We start from the raw sequence: 26,008 nt of genomic DNA, 5'->3' as shown, positions 1-26,008 counted from the left end.
CCACTACTGCTTTTACTGCTTGTAGACAATGGAGCTAAAAGGGGTTTTGCTCTGTTATCCACACTCCCCAGATCCTGTCAGTGTTCCAGATAAGGAGGAAAGGATGGGACAGGCAGTGAGGATGCAAGCTGATAAACAATGCAGGATGCAAGGCCAGTCCACGGTGCTCCCCGTCACATTGTCAGGGCAGGAACAGAGGCTAAGCCTGTGCCTGAGCAGCTCTGGCCATGTCCAGCAGTAACAAAGCTGTGAGAGTGAGTGCCAGCTCTGCCAGGCCAGTGGAGGGAAGTAGCCTTTGAGTGAAGGAGTGACAGTCATCAGTCAGTCAGTGTCAGTGAAGGAGTGTCAGTCACAGTCATCCCCTGTGCTGGGTCAGGGGAAGAGAGGAAGGAATCAGGCACAGCAAGAGGTAGAACAACACCAAATTTCTCAGGCTAAGTGGGTACAGGAAGGCTGGGTACATTGCTCTGAGTAACAAACAGATGGCTAGCAGGGAATCTAAAGCACACTAAGGCAAGAAGCAATAGCAGGGCTGTGACAGCAACCCAGGTTTCCTGAATCCCAATCTGGTGCCCTATTCCAGAGACCATGCTGCTTTGCATATCTCATTAGGACATCTCCTTTTCTCTCTGTACAGACAATGTCTCAAAAGCCCAGCATTTTCTGTACTTCAAACAGGACCATTGGGAAATAGTGCCAGAGTCTGAGTGTACTGATTTCATTTGGGTATAGGGAAAATGATTTCTTTTTCTTGAGGAAGATGTAATTAGGCAGCTCTGTTAACTACAGCCATATACTTTTCAAGTCTAAAAAATGGATCCTTCACAGATGAGTCAGGCCTTGATATCTCTGATAAAACTTAGACTGCATTAAACAGAAGTGTCCTATCCCCTAAGCTGTGGCAAGATCCAATTGCACGGGGCCTCTGTCAGGAATTCTCTCATAAATGAGGGTCACTTGGCCATGAACTTGTTTTATTCCCTTTTGACAAAGAAGAATTGCTGATTAATTTACCCTGTTCATGTGTTTTGGTGGGAAGAACTGACAGTACTTCCTATTTTATTCACTTTATTTACCATTGTTAGTGATTCTAAATAGACCTCAGCCTCCCCCACATGCAGTGAGAGAAGGGAAGCCCTACTGCAATAGAAGACTGGAGCTCTGCTCTGTTGCCACCTGAGAAAGCAATTTTACCAAAGCAGAAGGGTCCTGAGAGCAGCAAGAGCAGGAGTGCAAGGTCTACACTAGGATAGGAGCAGCCTTATCCCCTGGTTCCCACACTGTTCAAAGGAAAGATGCATGTGACTCATTGTCAGCCACACTTCAGCCAACTCCTTGGAAGGAGCCACCTTCCTTTTCTGTGGGTCATATGAGGTCAGTGGCCAAGAAACAACTCCCTGTTATTAAAGGAGGTCAAACAACCCAGGAGTACTGATGGGAGAAAGCCATGACAAAGCTGTTGATTCCAATGAGCATAGGAAGAACATTTTGTCATTCTTCACCTGAAACAGATGCTCCTGCTGCCATAAGAATGGGAGGAGAAGCAGCACTGGCAGTGAAGCCACTCTAGTATGAAGTGAGATATCTGAGATGTCCTTATCAGAGAAAGGGTGGAGCATGTGATTAAATGCTGGGTTTGTGGGAGCTCCATGATCCTGTCCCAGAGCAATTATGGATATAGAGCCCATGGCAGCCAGGTCTGTGTTCGTGCAGACACAGTGACCACAGTCTAGACCACAAAGCTCTTAGGCAGGAATCCTCCTAAAGCAGCAACTTAATATATCCAAATTCCCTCTCCTGCAATACTGCTGCATTTGCTGCCTCCTGGATTTGTCATGTTGCAACATCAGCAGGAAACATGAGCAAATGGAGAGGGACATGTTCTTCAGTTCCTGGAGAATAATGACAGCTGCAGAGAAGAGTACACAGGTGAAAAGCAGCAGCAGTAATAATGACAACAGGAGCAGCCCAGGCATCTCATGTCTACATTGCAGCTTGTGAATTATGCCAAGGAGCCTGCCAGAGCTGGACCAGCTGCTGTGCAGGCAATCGTACATCTCCAATAATTTCTTGTCTAAATCCTTAAGTATATATTTTTTTTTTATTGTGCTGATGATGAGATTTTCTACAAAAGGATGCTTGAATGCTGCTTGTTTGGCCTTAATTGAGTGTTCAACATCTGAAGTCGTGTTTAATGGCAAGCAGAAAATTTTGTTTGCCAGTTGAAGGAGGTGGAGAGGGGAAGTGAGGAATCAAGTGAAAGAAGATAAATGCTATAAGGAGAATGAATCACAGAGAAGCTGATATTCTGAAGTATGGGCTGAGGAAGGGCATATGAGGAGGAGGGAAGAAAGTTCTATCCTGGGAGCACAAGCTATCAACACAAAGCGAGTGGGCTTGAGAGGGATCTGAAAAAGAGTAAAGATGCCTGGGAAGAATAAGCAAATGTAGGAGGCAGGTTGGAACTAAAATGATGGAGCAAGTAGGAAGAGAAGCAAAGGTGAGAAGAGTGGGTAGAGCATGGGGATGAGCCAGGACAGGAAGAACAGTCACACAGGCACAGAGCAGATCTGCATTGAAAAGACAAGATCTACCTCATTTCAAGAGAAAAAAGGTGACAGCCATACAGCTGGAATTAACAGTGGGGACAGATGAGATGAGAGGTAAGATTCAATCCAGGAAGGAATTAAAAAGAAGTTCCACATCCTGGCTGCAGAGGGAATTTCTGTGAGTGCAGAAAGAGAGGAATTATAATAGAATTGTTAAGACCAGATCTCTAAGGCACTCACCAGAGATTGGGCAACAGGAATGCCAAGGGTAAGAACATTCAGAGCAGGCTGAAGGAGCAGAGGACAGTGACATTCAGAGCAGAGGATGTGACAGTGTAAGTGGGTCTAGGAGCAGACTGAGATGGGAAAGGGTAAATGGAACTGTCATTTCTACAGATCATATAAGCAGAAAGTTTGCTGTTCCTCTTTCTCAGGCCCTGGTTTTGGCTGATGCTGTGCAAAATGACAATACTGTCACCCCATTTTTTTGACAACAGACAGAGATGCCACACTGGCTTAGTGGGGACCTGAGCCACTGAAGTGTGAAAGGACTGTCACAGTGATGATTCTGCTCCAGTGCTTTTGACTCCTCTGAATCCCAAAAATATCTGAAGCAACAATGGGATTCAGCTCCAAAACACAGGGTGCCCAGAAGAGCTTAGAGCATTCCTTTCCTTAAAATGAAGGGACATGCAGTTGGAAAACTCAGTATAGATGGAAAAGAGAAACAAAAACCCACTAAGCAAGAAACATTACAGGATCCCATCTTATGAACAGAAAAGGTGGAAATTTCTTTCAAATCTATCTCATAAGCTCTGTAAAACTTATTTCTAATAAAGAAGTTCACATCTGAGTATCAGCTCTTAGTCAGTGAGGGGGCTACAAAACATCTTGTACCTTCATGCAGGCAGCTAATGCTCTTGAAAGGTACAGCTAGTATTATAAACCTGGAATAGGATGCTCAAATGAGTTGTAAATAACAGTGAAATGAGCTGCTGTGAAAGCTGGCTCCTGTTTCCTCCTAAACTCGTGCTCAGGGATTGTTGTGAACAGCCAGAAGAGGCGGCAAGAGAAATCAGGACTGAAAAATTTAATTAGCAGGTGAAATGGAGCCAAAGAAATTGAATGGGGGGAAAATTAGATATCCAGCAGGTGAAGGTTTTAGTGATCATGGGTTTTTTTGAAATATAACAAACAGCTTACAAGATCCAATTTATACTGTGCAGTGGGAACCCCCTTAACCCTCTCAGGACTGTCCTGGTGTAGGAATTACATCACTCTAAGACTACAGAAAACAGGTTCTGTCTAGCATTTCACATTGTAGGAAAAGAAACAATACATGCAAGGGAAGGAGCTGGATGCTACCAGGAAAGGAAAGTGGACACTTCCACTTTCCTAGGAGAGGCAGAAGTGTCACAGCATATGTCACAGTTGAGACAGCCATGACACACAGAGTATCACCATACAATTTCAGAAGGCTTTAGGCATTCACCCTTAACACTTCAGAAGGCTTCAGTGTCTGCCCTTCTGGTTCTTCAGGCCCAACCTTTTATCCCTTCCTGTCCATGCACTGCACCTGTGTGCCCTCTGTTCCCTTTGGTGGTTGGTCAGTGCCCCTGGGCACTCCATGGCTCATTGCTGTCAATGCTGTTCACCTGCTGCTCACAGCTGAGCCCACTGGGGATGAGGCTTGGCCATCCCACTCCCAATTACCACAAATGGTGCATCTACAGGTGTGGAAGGTTTTCTTGGAGGTAACCAACAAATGTTGCTGGACATGTATTGGCTGAGATCATTCCTGTTCTCAGTTATAGCATTCTACAGAGGCCTACAGGTGAAACTGAATCTCTCTACAAAAGCTTAAAGGGAAAAATATGCAGAAAGACTCTGCATGGCAGTAATTTTTTAGGGATTGCCACTCAGTGCATTTTATCATTTGGTTCATATACATTTACTCAGCATTTTGCTGTAAATTTGCATTCATTCAAATAATGGTTAATCAGCTTTTAAATTACTATTTCTGAAGCAAGGGACAAAGTACACTTGACAGATCTTCCTGAGGATATAACTCTGGAGCACACCTGTGCTTTGTATGTAAAATGCACTCAGTGTGATGCCAGCCCTGCTGCTGATGTCTGCCAGCCCTCATCCCTCCAGCCCTGCTCCTGATTCCCTCAAAGCAGATCAGCTCCCACATTCACATTCCATGAAATCTCCTGAGTTACCTGGCTGGCTGCATAAACTCAATTCAGTCTGTGTCATACAGAAAGACCAACCATATAATCCCAAGGATCCCATGTTGTTTTGAAACATGCAGGGGCTTGGTAAAGGAATCAAACCTATCAGACATCAGAGTTAGACACGTTTCCTAAATAAAGGATGGGCTGTCATTTTGTGTGTTAAAACTTAGGGCAGAACAGCTCCCACAGGGACAGCCAGGGTCTCTCATGTTTCTGTTATGTCTGTTTTCAGGTGTTGCCATAGCTTGGATTTCATAACTTGCCCCGGGGACCCAGGGTGTAAATATCAGTCAGTATAATGAGATTAAGGCAAGAAAGAACAGGCAGCACATGCTATGGGGCTGTGTGTTTGTACCCAAATTCATATCTGCCAAACCTGCCACGAGTCCAGGGCAACACAAAAGCTGCCTGTGAGGCTTAGAAGTCCTTAAAAGTCCTAAATGAACACAGCTGGTCTGCCCTGCCAAAGAAATAGGCAGGTGGCTTCTCTCAAAGGAAAGTATTTTTCCTGAAGACAAAATGCAACAATGGTTGACAGATTTCACTGAAGTACAAGATCAATAATGCCTAAATAGATGGAAATAAGTGTTGATTGTACAGTAATCATTAATCCTAAAGTGTGTCTGAACTCCAAACCTCTGTCAAGATGCAAAAGCTCAAAAACCAGGAGGTGCTACAAAACAGATGAGCACAGTGTAAGTTTAGGAAGGTGTGCCAGAGGAATGGGTTCTATGGTCAATGGCACATATTTCAATATTTGTGGATATCCTGTCAAAGCAGGATAGGTTCCAAAGAACAAAAGACAGACACATCCTAAGTAAAACAAAAAGGCAAATCACTCATTTGCCATTTGTTAATTTTAAAAAATCCTACTACTTTGTTTGCCCTATTCATTAGAAAGTGGGGGGGGAGGGGGAGAGAGAGAGAGAGAGAGAGAGAGAGAGAGAGAGAGAGAGAGAGAGAGAGAGAAGCAGGAAAAAATTAACAGAATTGGAAATGTTCAGTACCAAAACTAGATGAAAAGAGACAACATGAGATGTTTTTTGAGGCTGGGCTCTAATGTGCAGCCTTCCGTAAAGCTATTGGAAGCAGATGGGCTCCCACAGCTGCATCCCTCCAGCTTCCACTAGAGAGATGCAAAGGGTCCTCATGTCAAGGGATTCCCTGGAGCCCAAGAACCAACAGACCCAAGAACACACACCTGAGGGGGAAAATGGGAAACTGGGTGCTTGACAAGGCAGAAGTGGCAATGAGGAGAAGGATGCTCAAGTTTGGGAAGAGGACCCAGGTTTTGCAGGCAGCTTGTGTGAGTGCAGGAAGGATTAACACAGCTGCAGCAGGTACAGGTCTTTCACTAAGGATGTGTTCTATATGGCACTGCTCTTTGGACAGATGGAAGGGGGCTTATCTAGACCAGAAAAGGAGAAATTAATTTGACAATCAATCATACTGGTACACATTATTTCACAATTCTTAATCTATGCAGGATCTAGGTTATTATGGAAAATTAAAACCTAAATACATTTCCAGTCATAGCTCAAGCTACTTGTCTTTAGTAGAAAAAAATACTTAATTTCCTGTTTTAAACATCATCATCTTTTTTCCTCAATAGCTTGGAATAGTCAACCATCAGAAATACTACATGCTTTTAAAATTATGGTGATGAAAAAAAATCTTTTTGTTTCTCAACAATGGCATGAGATAATTCTGTTAATTCTTGTAACAGTTTCCTACTGAATTGGAGTCTTCATTATACAGCTGAGGCAACTGACTGCAATCTACTTTCTAAGCACCATTACTGTGTCAATTTGAGCCAATTCAGCTGTTTGAAATGCATAGCATACATGTGTTATTGAACATTTTATTTCAAACTGCCTTTGTTTTACTATCCATCAAACTGCCTTTCTTGTTTAAGCACTAACTGTACTTAGAGAATTTAAGATACTGACCTGGGTATGTTTTTAACTGTGTTATGAGTAAAAATTATCAAAATTATTCTAAAATAAAAAATATTTTTTCGAGAGAGGGAACTCTCTAAATAAAATCACCTGCCCCTAGACTCTCTATGAAACATGCTCTCAGATTTCCCTGTAATATCAATCTTGCAGAGGGAATTCAGATGTTCATATGATAAAAAACCAGCAAATCTACAGTGACAACTAATGGTGATTTTCTTTCAAATCCTTTCTTGCTAATCTGATTTTAGAAGATTCCGAAGCACATTTCCAGTTTTAAGTATCTTAATGTATTACAGCCACTCCATTCTGTGAATATACAGAAGTAAGATCCATGCAGAAACAAATCAAAAGTATCCACAAAGCATTTCCATATTGGTATCCCATGTGAGGGGAATAATGTAAGTCACATCCTCTCCTGATGCCTTGGTAACTCCTTAGTAACCCCATCAGTAAAGTAATGCCTGGTAGTGACACTCCTTGATTGAAGACTATTTACAAAGAAAAAGAATTTGAGAACAGGGATTTTTTAAAAATACTTTTACTTAAACCAGCACAATTATAGGTTCAGACCTTGAATCTGCAGTGAAACAGGCTGAGACCTTAATGAGTAAATCACATGGGTTCACCACATACTGTCTACAAACACATTTGGTGCTCCAGAGGCAAAAATTGGTTGTCTCTTTCTTCTTTTTTGAAAACACAGATGCCATTTATGGGTATGTTCCAGTACAGGATTCACATCCATTTACGTCTTTAAAGTAAAACTCTCAATTATTCAGCATCTGCCATGCCACACCAACATGTATAAAAAGGTATCTTCTATTTAAATATAGGAGATAACATAGTCTGCTGAAAGAGCAGTACCTGACATGAAATAGATACATTTATAGATTTATACACAAATACAAAGAATGCTGCCTCTCAACAGCAAGGAGGCTGCACATAACTGGTAAGTAAATGAAACTATTCCAATTTACATAATTAACAAGCACTGTAGGACAGACTGCAGTGAAATACCTCACTATGCAGTCACAGCAGAGGAGCTCAGATACTCCTCACTGATTCCTATGTCTGGCATTCAGCAATAGAACAGGACACCTTTTAGGAACCTGGACACCTGCTTCCTGCCTTTAATCCCACTGTAATTCATCATGTCATGTCTTAAACACAAAATGTAACACAGCATTCTAAACCTCCCAGCAGTTACCAGCACCCACCTTGAGACTAGCTACAGATTTACAAACAATAAATAAATAATAAACAAACCTACAGATTTACAAACAATACCTCCAGGAATGTATCACCCTCAAACACTTACAGGTGCTCCCTGAACTGAACAAGCACCAGGGGGATACAGCAGGAGGAACACACCCCACAAAGGACACAAGCACTGACATCAGTCTCACAGACTCTGTGTACAAGTTAATACCCATTTTGTTCCTTTTTCAGCTCCTATCAGAACTACAGAAAGTAATTACTGAGATTGACTGGAATAGCTTCAAAATTTCTCACTCCAAGAATACCCCAATATTTTGATGAATTTTCCATCCAGTGTTTTTGATTCCAAAACAGATCTGAAAGACCTTTTTTTTGCACGAGGACATTAAAATGTCCCTTTAATTTTCCCCTCTACATTTTTTTCCTTTTTAAATAAATCCACTGCAGTGTCTAAAAAGCACACCTTTTAAATACCCTTTCCTTTAATGCATAACATGTTTTTTCACTCTGTGGCTTAGACAGGCATGTATCTGTTTGTATCTGAAGAGACAAACCTCACTAATAAGTGATACAGAAACTTTCAAATCCCTGAGTGACTCATGTCAACAGAGAGTTATAACAGGCATCTCATAAAGCTTCTCTGCAAAGCAGGCAGATTCCCAGCATAGTCAGGGAAGCACCCATGCACCTATTCCAGTGCATGATTCCCAGCATAGTCAGGGAAGCACCCATGCACCTATTCCAGTGCATTCTGGCACTGTATCTTAAATCATGCTTTAGGTCCAACAGCCTGAATTAAAGCACAGTTGTAACTCCCTCTCCCCCTCACTGGAGAGCTGAGCAGAATCCAACAGCCCAAGATGTCCCCTCACAGGGTGTGTTCACATGTTGTCCCTCTCTCCCACAGCTCCCCCCAGCCAGGCCCTGCAGCCAGCTCTTACCTCAATGGTGTACTGCTCAAAAATCCGGAGCTGAAGGAAAATGTCTAGCTTAATCTTCCTCTCATGGAAGAGCTCTTCCATCTGTACCTGGGCCTCGTCGAGCTGCTGAAGGACGGACTCGATGTGGCTGATGGAGCTGTTGTGGGGGGTCTTGTTGTTGGAAACAGCAGAGTCCCTGTGGCAAGGCAGAGGGCAGGGTTAGAGCTGAGCGTTGAGGCAGGCAGAAGAGCAAGAACTCCACATCTGTGATTCTGTGTGCTGCTGAGGAGCAAAGCCAAGCACAGAGGGCTGAGGGAAGGTGGGTGCAACACTCAACTCCTCTACTCCCTGAAATCCTGCAGCTCCTGAGCTCGCCACAAAGTTGGAGCGGGGGGATCATCCTTTCTTGTGTGGTGACACCGTGACCTTACGTGCTTGGGAGGGGCAGGGGAGGAGATGCACATCAATCTCAAGGGCTCTCTTGAGGAGACTGGCTGGCAATCACCTTCAATGCTACAGGGTCACCTGCTCCTGCCTATTCTTACACCAACTGAGATGTTATTCAGCCTCCTGGACCTTTACAAGTTAATTTCCTGCATTTGCTCTATTACTTACAGACAAATAGAATCAGAATGATGAGTATTTTAGACCAATGGCTAGTGATGCCCCAGTATCCTCTGGATAACAGCAATGGATACAGAATACAGTGCAAAAAAAACCTCAACGAGCCTTTCAGAAACAGCAAGAGAGATTCTGACTCGTCTTTTCACTGGTGGAAGTAAAAGGAGGTGTGAATGTGACAGGCTAGATACTGCTCCAGTTACATTTTCCATTTACAGGCAGCAGAAGGGAGCAAACCCTTAACTTGTGGGCCAGGACCAAGGGGGAATTTGCTGTACTTGAAAGCTTAGCATGGGCACAGGAAAGCTCTGATGGTTCCTTTTCTATTTGTGCTTTCATGGATATTAATGGGCTCACCAATAGTCTGCTATGCCTTCAGCAATTTTTTTTTCAGTGACTGTTTTACAGATAAATACCATTTGCAGACATAAAGAACGGAAATTTATCCTCAAATGCTTCACACAAGGCCCCTCAATGTTCAGAAGGGCCAGAAAGGAAACTCCGAAGCCAAAATTTAATCTTGGCTTTGATACATTGGCTAAAACAAGATTTAGATGTAAGTTGTACTGATTTCCCTTGCTTATATGGGAATATTACACTGATATTTCTCTCTCTAGGTGTTATGGTTTCTGCCACACTCTGTATGTCTGTTTTCACATTCATGGTGATCACAGGGTCTCTGCCTCCACATTAGAGCTGCACAGAGGAAAGAGGAATTAAAATAACTAGAGATTTTCAAACTACAGCCTAATCTGAGGCTGCATCCAATCAAGTTCTGCTTCCCTCAGTCAGCACCTGTCTTCTATAAAAGGACATGAAATAAGTCTTCACTCAGATGCAGGATTATTACTATTCATATATTATCTAAATTACTCAATGAATTATTCAAGACCGGTGTTGAATAATCTCTCACGGGATCTAGAGACACATTTAGTTTTAGAAATTCTTTTTCATTAAACATTTCACTCTTCAAATCAAGCCACACTTGCATTTCAGTGACTGATGCAATACAAAAGTTTAAGAGTAGTACTCTGGCGGGCTTTTTTAAGTCTCCTTGCATAAAGCATTGACAACCCCTAGCTAGTCTGGTCTGAGAAAGATCTCCCTACAGAAAAAAAACATTTCTGAGGTTGCATGCTTCTGTCACAATATTTCTTGTTCTGTCTGGTGATGAGAAATTCTTGGAAAGAATAAATATAAGACCCTTATTAATCTTTGAAAGGCTATGGATTAGAGTTTTAAAAGAAATTTCAAGTTGAAGTTTAATTCAAAGAAATTATTTGAAAAAAAAAAACCCGAAATAAACTCTGGGGAACAGAAAATTGGACTCAGTACATTGCTGCTGACTTTGTTTAAAATGAACACTGTGCTCCTAAAACCACTTTCAGTGCTTTCACTGGGAGAAAGCTCAATAAGAAATATCTATTAACTAAAGCTTATATGCTGAACTACTGCAAAAAAGGCAAGATACCTAACTCTTCAATGGCTTTTTTTTTTACATTCCTGCTTTTCACATCTCACTGGAACAAGTCATTGTTTTGCCTTTCATAGATGACTAGAAATGTTGCCCCCAGCAGCACCCCTGGAACTGCAGTTCAAAAGGTTTGCTTTGTGTTGACTGCTGAGAACAACAACCACCTCAGTAAAGCACTGATAAGGAAGAGAGAAAAGTGTTTCCTATGTGAACCATGACATGCACAGAGTTTCTAGGCAGGCCTGTTTTATTCCTGATAGGTATGGCCTCCTGATGGAGTCACTGAGGTCCTGAAGACCTTGTGTGAAGTGCAGTCCCAGGCATGGTATTTAGTTCAGGCAGCTGAGCTTTTCATTGTCTATCTGGAGGAAGCAGAGTGATATTACACAAATGATCTTCTCTCAACCAAAATCTGTTCTCTCAAAGATAAGAACAAGAAATGTAAAACTTTCCAAAGCTCCAGTAATTTTATTGCTTTTAACCTGTGTTATGACATGTTTGATAAGAGCAGTGTACTTCATTCTTTCCATTGTTGTAGCATTTGCAGTCTTCATCTATTCTTCACGGCACATACAAGGTGATCCACACTGAAATGCAATCCTGTGTTAAGGAAAGACAGCAGCAATTCTAGTTCTTCCTTTATCTCTGTGTTCTTTACCACTGCCAGCAGTGATGAAAGCTGGTAAGAGTGGGCACACACAGAGGCAGCTTCATTGGGTTTTTTTTCCACACTGTTCTGCTTTGAAAGAGTCCAGGACCACATTACAAGCTTTGCAGTTAGTCAGAGTGCTCAAATCCAACACTTGAACCAGCTCATCTTGACAGCTCAGCACTGCAAACTTTTGTGTGCATTGAAATGTTCGGTATTAACTCCATCAGAACCAGGGGGATCCATTTGCACAAATATGTTCACCTTGTTCCACCTTGCTCACTGCTCAGAGAACAAACCAGACCCCAAACCCAACTTTTCTTTATTAAACACAGCTGCCACAAAACTTGCCTTGATACTTTGCAAACATTGGAGCATTACACCAATTAAAAAAAAAAAAGTCTCAAAGCTGAGGCCACAGTCACTTTTCGAAGACTGAAGCTAAGAATTGATTATGTTCACATTAAGAAAAAGCTGATGTCCCACACACCACCTTGCAGTTCCTCTCTTTCCCATGCTCCACTGACTTCCCAGCTCCAGGTATTACCCTAGCCACCCTGCACACTTCCCTTCTGACTCAGGTACTCAGGCAGAAATCCTTCAGGCCAAGCCCACAACCAGAACCAGGACTCCTTGAATGTCGACACTTTCTGCAACCCCAAAAACCACTCCACACTCCACCTGATGGGCTTGTTCATGGTCCCTTTCAGGCTCTACTCCATGACTGTTCACACTGAAGTGATGCCATTCCAAGAGTTGGGAAGAATAACAAAAAAATTTGTAGCCCACAATTTAAATGCCATTTTTTTCATCTCATTGAAGTGCCCTAAACTTTGCAAACAACTTCTTTGCATAAAATAAGTTACCATGCAGACCTTTGACTGATCTGCTACAGCTGGCCATACATATTGTCAGCTAAAACCCCTTCCCCTCTGGCAGCTCACTTACCAAACCCAGCATGTTTTTATCCTACTGATCTCATCAGCAAAGATGAATAGAAGGATGGAATGTCTACTCCTGGTCCTTCCTCCTCAACTCTAAAACTGGCAAGCAATACTGCAACTCCAGTCCCTCTCCCTCCCCTGCGGTGCTGGCAAGTCACACACAGCAAGGGTAGGAATCTCCATGAGCTCTCTGGTGTGGCTGCCCAGGGCTGAATGACAATCAGAACCTCGAGCAGTCCTTTCAAATCTCTCTTTTTTTGTTTGTTTTTTTTTTTTTTTTTTTTTGTTTGTTGTTTGTTTCTGACCCAGCAGAGAAAACTTTGCATCCAGGATGACAGGGAAGAGCTTAGAGGAAAGCTCAGCATATGGCAGTAGGAAAATACTTAAGGACTCCAGGAGGTCTCTTAAGGGCAGAGCTCCACCAGAGCCCTCACTGTCCATTGTACTCCAGAGCATCTTGGGCTTTTCCTCTCAGGTTCCTATCAAGACTCATGGTTTTCTGCACATCTCAGATGAGAAGTAAAGGCATCAGATTAGGAAAGCTCAGGGTGAGGAAGATGATGTCACTCTCTTGGACTGTCTGGTGAAATGCATAAAACCTGGGATATTTGCATATTACAATGTATACAGAACATGCATACTACGTACATGTGGGTAAGGGCAACCTGTAACAATACAAAGATCTAAATAATAAGTGATGTATTGGACTTGGTTCAGTGCCCAGCAACATCCCTAAAAGGCACGAAAACTTCACTGCTGTCAACAAAGCTAAAGGCACAGAAAACCACTTTAGCAACAAATGAGAGAGATTTCACAATTGCAGATTCTGAATAAGCTTACTCTGCAAATATTCATTTGACAATACTTGCAGATTAAGAAAGAAGAGAAACAAATACATCAAACACCCAACAAAAACCCCAACCTCCCCCCCCGCCCCCCCAAATTCTTGGGACTAGTCTCTTCATGTATTTTAAATTAGGCAAAAATGAGCTGGTTTAATTCACAGTGCTAGTAGAAGAACCAGCAGTGAAAGAGCCTCTTTGACACTATGAATAAATCCCACATACACAAAGATAAATAGAAGGGTGCTGCATGCAAAATGAAACAGTGAAGACTGTTAGACACGTGTGTATTTTATTAAGAGGAATACACTTACCCTACATCGGGAATAACCCTATAAATCACAAGGCCTCAGTTCACAACCATTTAACAATCTTCTATAAATACCAACTAAAAATATTCACTTCAAACACATTTGGTTTCATTCACTTCTCAGTGCCTATAAATAATCTCTCAGTCAAACAGGAAACCAATGCTGATCCACAGACTACTCTAATCAGTCCACACAAATCACTCCCTGTAATTTCAATAAAACGCTGAAAGGACCTGAAGAATTATAAATAAGCAAAGAATTAACAAACTCTCCCAATTGATCCTAGCTTGCAGTTCCCTGTTTAGATACCCCTAAAGCACAGCATGCATCAGATTTCTCAACACCTGTGCCCCAGGTGGATGCTTACCTGAGCTGCTGGATTAGATCTTCCCCTTCTTTAATAACATTGAGGGTGGCATCCAGGGTGGCTGTTTGCTGCTGCTGAAACTGCTTGATAAGCTCCTGTACCGCATCCACAGAGTCAGCACAGACATCCTCTAAGAGCTCCTTCTGCAGATCTTCCATCCATGTCCACAGCTGGGAAGAAGGGGAGGGAAATATAAATCAGAGAGGGATTGAGATTTAACCCTTTTGCTCTCTAATTCCAGATCAATAGGCATTAACTCCAGCTGCATGTTTCACAGGAAAACTGACCTAAAATTTGTAAGCCCAAAAAGATACATTTGTTATTGATTCCATTTAAAGCAAGAAAATAAGAGAAATATAATATCAGGTAGTTTTCAAAAAAAATTAAATTTCTGTTTATTATACAGCAATAACTAATTATTTTATTCAGATTAAGTCTTTATACTAGCAGCAAATTAAAATCTCCTACATCTGTGTAACCCTTTCAGGAGCTGAGCACTATCAGCTGCTATTAATTTCACATGTGGCTGAAGCCTGTTGCAGGACAGACCTACAATCTTTGGTGTGTGTGTGGTGTATGGTACTGACTGAAGTCTCACTGTGCCTGCTCAGCTATGCCTTCCCAGGGGTTGAGGTTTTGGAGTTTCTTTTTTGTTTCCAGTACTTAAACCCCCTCCTCAAAATGCACTCAGACTCTGCAATTTAACTCTGGGAAAATCCAAACATAGGAGACAGCAATATCACTAATCGACCCCATGAAGATCCATTAATTTTTAATAGTTCTGACTACCAGTTTTAAAGCCACAATCACAGCAACAAATCTTTGCCAGTGCTTAGATGAGAATTTCCAGCCAGCTGTTCATCAGAGGTCTGGACAGGGGCAGGAACGCCGCAGCAGCCTCTCACTGGCTGTAAAGGCTTAAAGCGAACAGAGGATTCCCCTTTAAGCTTGTGCTGAAAAGTGAGTGTAAAATTGCACCAACCGAGCTGGCAGCCTGCCAGCACACCCTAATGACTCCACCAGAGACTTTTCTGTGCCACGCCTGCCCCATTAACCCACATTGTGCTGGTGTGTGCTGGAGGTGGCAGCGCAGTCCCAGAGCGGGAAATGCCAAAGGATGCGGTGCCGGCCGCGGCTCCTCCCGCTGTCCCAGGGACTGCAGAGCTTTGTCCCACGGGGACCTCGGGGTGAACGTGAAGCAGAGGAGGCCCTTGTGTGTGGGTGGCAAAGAGCTGGTGAAAATGTTTGTGTTCAAAACGAGTCGTGCTGGATCCCCTCCTGCAGCATTTCCTCTGAGACTGTGAATTCTGCACGTCCACATTAAATGAGAGGAGGATGGGGATGTCTAAAGCTCCAGCTGCCAAAGCTTCTCACAGCCAGGGCCCACGCCTAAGGCCGCTCGCTACGTGTTACACTATACATTTGCTATGGAATTCGAGGATATTACCCTGGCCCAAATCAAAATGATCAAAATTAGAAGCTGTCCCAGCACACTCATGATATCAGAAAAGGGAGAGCCCAGTGCCTTTTGCATTGTCCCCACCTCTGCTACTGAGTCCTTGCTTGAGAGACTTACAAAAACAAGCATTAGAACATACGCCTTACTTGTAGGTTTCTCAGAGTCAGCTTTGAATATTTTGGGTAAATGCCCTGTTTATTCATAAATATTATAATTATAATGGCCTGCCCAACTACTGGCCTGAAACAGAATGTCTTTGCTTGGGATATTTACATATTTTCACATTCTTAGGAAAAGGGCGTAGTAGACAAGAGGAACTATTAATCAAAGAAACAAATGTAAGTGAATAGGCATGAGAAACAAGTGGAAAAATGAAAACATATTTAATGAGCCAAATAGAGGGCTTTTTCAGTTGCGGTTTGAGGTCCATGTGCTGAGCTTTGGGAAGCTACCATAAAGGAAAATGCATTAGTGCCTTTATATGTTAATTATATTGAGAATCTTCCTGGTTTTGATCCAATCCCTACACCCACTCAAACAGTAAGTGCAGCTGGACCAAAACAGACAAGGACCAGGTTGGTCAGGAATATTACTTCTGCTTATCAGATCTTCAAGTAATAGAGCACTTTGTAAATACAGAAAAATAGCTATGTATAGAAATCATCCTTCTGTTTTGAGGTGGGAAAGCCACCAGTAGTTTTTTAACTTCTTGTAATTCTTAGATCCTTTTTCAACTTAAAAAAGCTCAGGAAATTTTCTTTATGAAAATGAAAGTGAAATCAGGAATTTTGTTCATTGATAGGAATCTGCTGTTTTCTTGAAATTATTTTGTTAGGGCAGAGTAGAAAGTTTCCAACCTTCAGAGGAAAATCCCATGCTCTAAAGTGTCTCCAGAACCCAACTTTTCAGAAGGAGCATTGGGCATTTAAGATCTGACACCACTGCTTGAGTAGGCTTCTAAATCACTTTCAAAATACTTAAAACATAAACTGTATTGTATTTACCTGGAATCAAAACACTCACTAATTTCAGAGAGCACTCAAATATATTAACTCATATTAGCTTCAGATGTTTCCATTAATGACCTCTGTCTATAAGGATTTGCATATAAAATCTATCAGAATCTAGGTCATCCTTGACTCAGAGGCCTTTAATCCTTTAGACTCCACCAATCCCTGGAAAACCCTAATACAAAGAATCAGTCAATATTAATAAGATCAGGAAGATCTTTCAGGAAAAATTCACAATAGGAATCTGATTCCAAAACCTCCTAGGCTATGTGCTACAATTAATAGCACATGAAATAAATTGCTACCATGCCCACTTGTGAATGCCACAGGAATGAAAAGACCAATTCCATATCACTGCAACACCAGTCAGAACAGCTGTTAATCATGAAACAGAAATCGCATCCTGATTGTCATTGCTCAGGAAAATCAGTCCCTCTTAGGGCCTGATGTTTCATTCCAATGCAAGTATTTGACCAATTAAAAATATCCTGACTATTAAAGCCCCAAATCACTGGATACCTTGTGCATTTCCAGTCTATGATGTGACCCACTCTAAGCTAGATAGCTTAGACCAAAGAAACTGTTCCCATTGAAATCTGATATATTGCACAGCACAACTTTCATTTCATATTTGCAGAAATTGACTTATTTTATTCTTACCATGAACAAAATTTGTGAGTACTTGTCTCATTTCCATACATACTTCAAACTATTACTAAGGTACCACTTGATCCCATACAGGGGGTGTATGTAGTTACATGCAGATATTCAAAATATAGAGGCAGAATTTCCACATCCACCTGTGGTGACTTTCACTAAATTTGCCAGTCATGCATGTGTCCAGAAAAGGAGATAACCTCTGCATTATGTTACTTAACAAGTACTAAAAAAAAAAATACAGAATCCTAGGAAACTATACAGAAGTATCACAGAAGTAAGTTTTGTACTTTTTTCAACTGATCTATGCTTTGGTATGATTAATTAGATATGGAGAACCTGATGCATTAATGGTAACACCTGAATTCAGTCTATGAGAGATCTGACTCAAATCTGACTCATGCCAACTACATGTAAAAATGTCACAGTTGTTAGCTACGAGAAGTCTCAGGTAAATACCTATCCCTAAGCCATTAATGCCAAAGGTTCATAGTGGCTCCACAACTGAAGCTTTATTTTATCAAGGCTTTACACAAGACAGCTAATTCTCCTCTGATTACTAGAACAGTGGGAAAGAAGAATGACACCCCTCCTTTCTTTTGGGATCGCATCTGGTGCCCCTTATGCATGGTGTCAACAACTTTTGCATCTTTCTTGGATATGAAGCCCAGGCAGTTTCCCTCCATCCAAGAGACAATGCAGCTCTTTATTCCCAGTTACTTCATCTGATGTAATACCCTTCATTTTGCTCAATTAGTGAGACCACTTAACTTGAGGTCTGAAGGACACCTGTGCTTGTTACCTAAAATTAATGCTTTTCACTTAGAAAAAGGAACCACTTTAAACAAAATCTAAAACCTAAAGTGATCACTAAGAAAATCTTGCCTGCATGATTGGAATAACTATTAAACATCCAATGCCTATATGCTGCTCTTTCTAAATGACAGAGATGAGTTATAATCCCCTCAAAAGCAGTTTAAAAGCACTGAGTTATGGGAACAGTGCAAAGAACCAGTTCAATCCAGGAGATTTACTGTTGTACAGCATTTTTGCTAGTCTTAAAAACAAGGATGTTAATGGAAAGAAGCAACTTCCCAGGGTGTATGTTCTGCCCTTTTACTATGTCAGAGAAGCATAGTGTATTGCAGGGCAGGCCCCAAAAAGATGCTCATGACAAATCAGGAAGAGAACATTCATCACAGCAATGGAGACTAGAGCAGAATGCACAAGAATTCAGTGACATGCAGGGACCCTGCTGCCACTCCATGAATTGCAATGTCAGTGTTCAGGAAACCAAGGGCAGCCTGAAAAAATCCCCCAAAACCCTCACAAGCAGAACTGCTCCAGAGGGAGATGTCCATCAACCCTATTTCCCTCTGCTACTATGCCAGGCTTTTACAAGCCAATTCTATGGCAATAATATTTAGCTTTGTCATGATATGCACTAGGAAATCACACAGATCCCAAGTTAGGTTAATTTATGGCAGAACTTCAGTCTGCACTTGTGTTAAGGCATCTGTTCAAATGCTGTTGTGCATCCAGCTTGACTGCAGAGCCTTTAGGAAATCATCCCCATACCAACATGGTGGTGAAAATAAAACTTTCCAGCACAATTAACCTTCCTCAACTGGTATTTATTCACACTTAGAATGCATCCAGTCCCGTTTTAGTTAAAAGAACTGAGGGTTGCTGTAAACATTTCAGCAACATTGTCCAAAGTCACATTCAAGCTCTCAAGAAAATGTCAACAGAAACACAGAGAACAAGGTCTGTAATGATGAGCTGCCAAATGACCTCATGCCACCAGCAAAGTGTCACATAATGGCAGCACACCTAATAAAAGGTGACAGGATTGGATGTGACCAGACACTACGTAGGAAATGCCATGACTTCCACAGTAAGACACAACTCATGAGACTCCCTGCTGCAAGATCTAATGTTGTCAGACACCACCAAACTGGTTGGGAAGAAATGACAAGTGGAAAGGGAACATTCTGTGAAAAAACTGATCTCTCCCTAACCTCTTTCTTGCTTTTTCCCTTTTCCTCGCCAATTTCTTGACATTTATCCTTGGTTGGGCTGCATCTGGTGCTTCTGTATGCTCAGGCTGTTTAATTAGTAACCTTGCCTATGGCAAAAGGATTTGCACTGCCTAAACATCTGATGCTTTTTCCAAGTCCTGCATGGACCAGATTGATATAGCACAAAATAATCTCCTCTCAAGGCAAACATGATTTGGGTAGCTAGGCTTACATCAGGGAGTGTGTAGATCCCCAGTCCAAGGTCATGTAAATGTAATTCAGGGACTATTTGATCTAGAAGAGAAAATTGATTTAAAAATGAAGAATAAAACGTACATGTTCTGTGCTTCTTCTGCCCCCACCATGAATTGTAAAAAACATGTTCCTCTTCTAGTATAATTTTAATATGTTATTTGTGATTAGGAATCTTGTTGTAATTACTTTCAGTAACTGTAATAATCAAATTCTGCACTTGATCACACTGGCTTAGAAAAGTTCTTCCTACATTGGAAGATTTACTCAGTTTTACAGCAGTGTGATACAGGACAATTTGGTGCAGGGGAAGCTTCCCACACTGCAAATGCAGCAATCTACTAATATAAACACAGGTACCCTCATATTCTCCTTATTGTGCATTGGTTCTAATCATCACTTCTCAAATGGAAGCTGCAGCACCTCTTCCCTCTGTGCTTTTTCCAGTGACTGACTGTATCTGTCACTTGCAGTCTTACCCTGATCTGCTGCTTTGGGCCTTTTGTGTAACTTTGTGCACTGCTCTGGGAATCGCAGAAATAAATAATTTGTGACAACTCTGAATCATTCTGAATCTTGCTAAGGACTGAAAAATCTACATGACTTTTCTTTAACCAGTCTGGTTGGATCCATTGACTTGAGCCACTCCACTGACACCATTTTCAACTAGTTAGTCTCCAGTGCATAGATGTACTTCAGGTGAAAGACAGAACGTGTCTTTTGAGTGATGAGTGAATTACAGTAGTGTACCTGTATGGCTTTAATAAAAACTTACTCAGTACACAGATTATTGCTGGCTGCCCACTCTGTTGCCCTTGTACGCAGCACTGAAGCCCACACACTGGAACTGGGAGAAGCTCATCTTCCTCAGCTTCAGGAAATCAGAATGGGCAGAAATGTGTCTAATAAAAGAATGCTTTATGAAAGTTGGCACATCTTATTTAAAGATGCTCATAAAACTTCCTTTTAGCACAAACCACGTTATCTGGAGAGTGAGGCACGCAGGCTCACATTTCCACAACATGCAAAACACATGCAAGGGCTCAAAAGCCAAGGAAAATATTTGAGTGGAGCCATTGGTCTGTAACAATGCTGATGAATGGCCTGAAAAATGTGGATAACAAAGTATGAACTTAAATGAAGTCTACAGGAATCCTTTGGCTAGCACATAGTGGAAGGATGGAAAGAACCTCTCTTCCATGCACAGGTTTGACTTCCTGACATTTGGTTTATGTGGCTGCATTTACAAGCATTTGATTCTCATTACTTTGATTCTGTCTCTTTTACCAATCTTTTGCCATCACAGATGGCAGAATTTTATTCAGTAGTGGCCTGGCTGTGCTTCAAACTCCCCTGCTCAAGAGTGGGATGTGCTGCCAGAATACCACAGCTCTTTTCTTTCCCAGCTACTTAATCCTTCATGAAAAGAACTTGCTTCTGGGCAACAAATGGACAGGAAAGAAGGGCACCCTGTAGCACCCCAGCTGTCCTGGTTCCTCAGTCCCAGATCTTTGGTAGCTTTACAGACAAGATTTAGCTCTCAAAAAGCCACCACTAAAGTTAATGACTGGTGAATGTTGGCATCTTGGTCCAGGCCACAGCCTACCTTCTGGAGCTGAAAGGGGATTTGCTTTTATTTGGCAGCTTCATGGTAATTGATTGCTGATAACCCAGAGTGTACTTTGATCTAGCTCACACAGAAATATCACATTTTATACCAGAAGAGCCCTGTCCACAGCTACAATTATCAGAATGCTGAGCTGACAGGTGATCTGCCTTCTCCAAGGAATCTGCCACTCAGGCAAGGGACAGCACACATGTTACTGTATGGGCACTTCTGCCAGTTCACTTCTACCACATTCTCTAATTTCTGCCTGCAATTTCACTTCTGATGGGAGTAGAGATATTAGGAACTGAGTATTTCTTAAAAATACCAAGCAAACACAACAAAACAGCTTTTACTTAGAATCATAGAACCACAGAATCATTAAAGTTGAAAAAGACCTTCAAGATCACTAAGTCAACCATCCATTTAGCACCACCAGTACACAGATTCAGCTCCCAGCAAAAACCATGGTCATACTAATAGGAGACATAAGTCTGAGGTTTGATGTTTCACAGCCCTGCTGTGAAAAGAAGGGCAGGTATTTTCCAAGTTTGATTTTGCATGCTGTTGTGCATCTATTTCAGCTGTTAATATTATCCCAGTGAAGGACAAAATTTCTAGCTTTTGAACAAGACACACAGTGCTTCATTCTAACACTGAAAATTCTGGGGTGTGAATTGGTGCGAATATGCAAATCAGTGTGAATATGTGAATATTCACTCAGTGAATATTTTATGTGCAGTGAGCCAGTTTGGGTCATTTTAATGTTTTATGCTTTCCTTTTTTTTTTTTTTTTGAAATCTGGACATACTATGAAAAAAGGAACAAAAGCGCTGTCCAGGACAGGAGCAGTGTGTAAGACGAACACATGTTCAGAGAACAAGACCTTTTCAAAACTTCCAGAAGTTGCCAGCAAGTGGAGTTGCTAAACTGAATATCCTCTGCATCACAAATCTTTATTATCCAGTGGGCAATTGCTCTGGAAAGTCAATATTAGCAGTAAAAGTCAAACAACAAATTTTGAAGTTCAGTAACATTAACTTTGATTCCTGTGTCAATTCACAGTGAGTGACAGGATTACAGGATATATCCCAGAACCACTGTCATGTTTGCTCCATGATTAACTTAGATACATTCTGTCAACTCTTCTGATGGGAGTCAATAGCAGCTGACCTCAGTCCCCTGAGCTTCCTGCTCCCTGTGTCCCAGCAGCTCTGCCTCAAAGTGAAGAACAAGCCCTGTCAGAATTAGTGATCTACACTGAAATAATCTTCTGATCACAACATTCAACTCAAGCAGAGAAAATTTAATTTCACAGGTCTTGGTTATCAAGCAAAATTAAGCTAGCAGTGCCTGCAATAAAACACTGTTACCATTCCTGACTGACAGGGCAGCCCCACTCCATTACCCAGCTGAGTAACCCCACGGATGTCTGTGGGGTGACCAAGGTGACCTACTGACCACAAATAATACAGGTTATAATACAGGAAGCTGTCTGACACTTAATGGTCCAGGACTTAGCTCACACTTTCTCATGGCCTTATCAGACAAGATTTTCAGAGTGAAACTTTCCATACCAGGTGTCTGCCTAAGGCTGAACTTGATGAATTTTGAGGTGAAAGGGCCAGTATGAGAGAAAGGGACAGAAAAGGTACTTTGCCTGTGTTAGTTTTATTTCTGTTCAAATGAGATGCTCCAGACCCTCCATGCTTTTAAGCAAGGGTTTGAAATTTTGCAGGGCTTAGCCTTGATGTCAAGAATACACATTATGTCATTCATATGAACATTTTCCCAAATTTGGTCACTCAGAAGACCTCTGCCAAGTTCCAGTTTGCACATGTTCATAGTAACCTGTTAGGAATCTGGCAGTTCCTTTTTCTCAACATTAAATATTTTCTGAGCACATTCATCCCCCATTCTGTGGGCCAGGCAGGCATGGCAGGTTCCACATGGAAGTGCCTGCCCTGAGCACCTCGTCCTCCTGCTCTTCTGACCCACTAAACAACAACAAAACAGAGGGCACATGATCTGAAAACACAATTCTCTGCCTCTCTGTTTTTTTTGTGCTGGACTCAACACAGAACTGGTAATCTCAGGTCCACTAAGAAACAAGAAACCTAGAGGTGGTAAGACATGCCTTTCATGCCCCAAAAAACTATGAAACAAGTGCAGAACTGTTTTATAGTTTAGTTAAAGCCCATATACTATAAATGGCTCTAAATTCAGTGAAGTTCCTTCTCATTCTTCAGTTAGCAACTGCATCACCAGCCAATACAAGTAACAAAACCTATGTAGTAACACAAGTAACACAACCTTAACTATACAAGAGGATTTAAAAATTTTTAATGATGTAGAAGTGGTCACAGTGCTCTTTCCTGTCTACATTTTAATACTTGGAAATGTAAAATACACTGCAGAACCTTAAGTATAGAACTGAGACACTAAAATATTAAGATTCAGACAATTAATTGCAAGATGTTTTTCTTTTGTCCTTGAGGGTTTTGAGTCTTCAGGGTGTGATTTTATGACATCTGCAACCTCTTCTCCAGGAAGCTCCAGAAATATTCTCTTTTAAACAAAATCAAATGCCAGCCAAGAATCCTCTATCATCATTTGATCCTAAAGCCAAAAGTTCACAGAAAAACATCAACTATCATGAGGTTTGTGATAAAAGTGCAAGATCTGACAATCCTGACAATAATTGATTCAGATTTGAAGAAAGAACCTAAATTCAATTACACTTAGTCCTGAGAGAAATTATTCAGGTATGAGTCTGTTGAATGTATTTATGCCAGTGATAATAATTTATAACTTTACCCTGCCATACAGATAATTGGATTTGATTCCCATAGTACCAGGTTTCTGCTCATACCATCGGAAATGCCTTGGTCCAAAAGGGTACAAAAATATTGACTACAAACTAGAAAAGCATAAGGAACGCTATAGGACAGGGGGACACACAAAATCCTGTTTACAGGCATGGCAATAGGACACCTACATTATTCAAGAGTGAACAATCACTTAAAGCACTGCTTCCAATTTATGCTTCTAAAGTGTTATTACAACACCAAAAAGTCCTCATTTCAGCCTATTGTATATATTGTTAAATAAGGTCACTTAAAAAACATATCAAAATTATTGTTATGCTTAATTGACTGTAGTTTTGATATTCCTTCAACTGTATGAGTCAGTGTTTAGCATAAGGGACCCTCTTTAATGCTTTCACATGAAATAAGCAGTGATTCAAGTATACTGTAGTATAAAAAAGCCACTGTGAACTTACATTACCCATAGGGATATCTACATTTTAATGACTCCCTAATTCAACACTATCTATTGTCCTGAAGAAAATACAGCAAGACTGACTACAAAAGGAAACATTTGTTTGACAAGAGAAAAAAGGTAGGAGCAGTTAAAAGTTTCTCAGGTGGTGAGAATCTGAGCAGATGCATGTGGAGATGAAGAGGTGGGCAGAGTACAGGTGAAGGAATGAGAAGTTCACAGTCAATGAACTCATCCACACCTGGGAATTACTACATCAGAAATTCACAATTCACACAACCTGCGCTAGGAAAACTGTCAGAAGAAACATGTTCATTGCAAGAAGATCTTTAGAATATTTCCAAAAAAAGAAAAAGTGTCAGTAAGACCATTTCTTTCTACTTAATTTACCCTTTCACCAGTTATGTCTCAATAGATTAATACAACATGAATCATAGAATAGTTTGGGTTGGAAGGGACTTTTATAGGAGAGAGGCACCCAGAGTCTGTCCACTCTGGATCTCCTTAAAAATGACATGAATTAATTACTGAACTTTCCAAAAACACATCACAGAGCCAATCTGTCTCACAGGGAAAACCTTAATGAAGCAAATACTTAGCATTTACTCTTAACATCTAGAGAACAGCATTGATGCTAGCATAGAAGATTGGTTTTTAAAATAGTATTTTAAAAATGTTAATTTTTAATACATCTGCATTTTTATTCACCAAGACAGAGCTCAATAAGACCAGGTGTGTAGAGCAGGCAAAGTCCCTTCTTGTTGAAGAAGAACAGGAGTATAATGCACTGCAATCCCAATTCCTTCATACAGGGAGGCTTTATTTCCCAAAGCCAAATTAGGCTACACAATACCCCTAACTGTCTTTTTTTTACTAATCATCACCTGCATAGGTGAATCAAGGTTAATCACAGCAGGAAACTCTTATGAAATAATTTTTACAGAGGAAATAACCAATTAAGTTTCCCCAGTGGCAAACCAGCATAGCTGCAAGTGTTTGAGCAACTCCGGGAAGAACAGCATTATCCACAAGCTGAGAGCCAACGATATTTTAGTATTTTACAGAAGCAAGATGTAAAAGAAAAACCTTCATGTACCAACAGCTCTAACTGTAAACTCCATCTTCCATACACATCTGAATAAATGTTTGCATGTACCTTATACTTCAGGGGCTCCCCAACATCCTGAAGCCTGATATATGCAACTTGTTTGTAACATGTAAATCAAGCAGAGGCAAAGCTTTCAGCTTCTCAGAGTATCTTCCTGATCAAGTGTGCTTTCACTAACAGATGCTGCAGAGCATGAAAACAACCATCCTGACTAATTCCATCTCTCTCAGCAGAAACCCTATCTTTAAAAGTCACTCACCACTGAATGGCCTTTGGACTGCAGAAAATGTGAAGTATGCTTTAATTACATCCCCAGTGGCCTCCCATTTGATGTCCTGTCCACTGTATCTCCTCTGGCAAGTCAGCCTTATCTCTGGATATTTTTCAATTACACTAAACAGCATTTATTCAGGTCCTCACTGATTCACTGTATCAGTATGTGGCTGTTTTTTCTTTAGCAGTTGTTTTGAAGTCTGCCTCATTAAACAATGTAAGATTTCTAGTAACACATAATGATATT

At 41.2% G+C, this 26,008-nt stretch overlaps 1 protein-coding gene across 8 annotated transcripts in view; it reads right to left on the bottom strand.

Moving 5' to 3' along the window:
* The window catches only part of KALRN (kalirin RhoGEF kinase), a 465,026-nt gene that overhangs the window by 169,334 nt on the left and 269,684 nt on the right, over positions 1 to 26,008 (bottom strand). For all 8 annotated transcript variants that reach the window (XM_036386498.2, XM_036386501.2, XM_036386502.2 and 5 more), the window contains 2 exons: positions 14,094 to 14,263; positions 8,907 to 9,081 (listed from right to left, as the gene is read on the bottom strand). In XM_036386498.2, coding sequence (XP_036242391.1) covers positions 8,907 to 9,081; positions 14,094 to 14,263 — 345 coding nt within the window. The remainder of the gene's footprint in view (positions 1 to 8,906; positions 9,082 to 14,093; positions 14,264 to 26,008) is intronic.

This window comes from Molothrus ater, chromosome 7 (assembly GCF_012460135.2).
Source record: "Molothrus ater isolate BHLD 08-10-18 breed brown headed cowbird chromosome 7, BPBGC_Mater_1.1, whole genome shotgun sequence".
NCBI classification, from domain to species: Eukaryota; Metazoa; Chordata; class Aves; order Passeriformes; family Icteridae; genus Molothrus; species Molothrus ater.
Note: the sequence above shows the minus strand (reverse complement) of the source record. Positions and strands in the feature narration are given on the sequence as shown.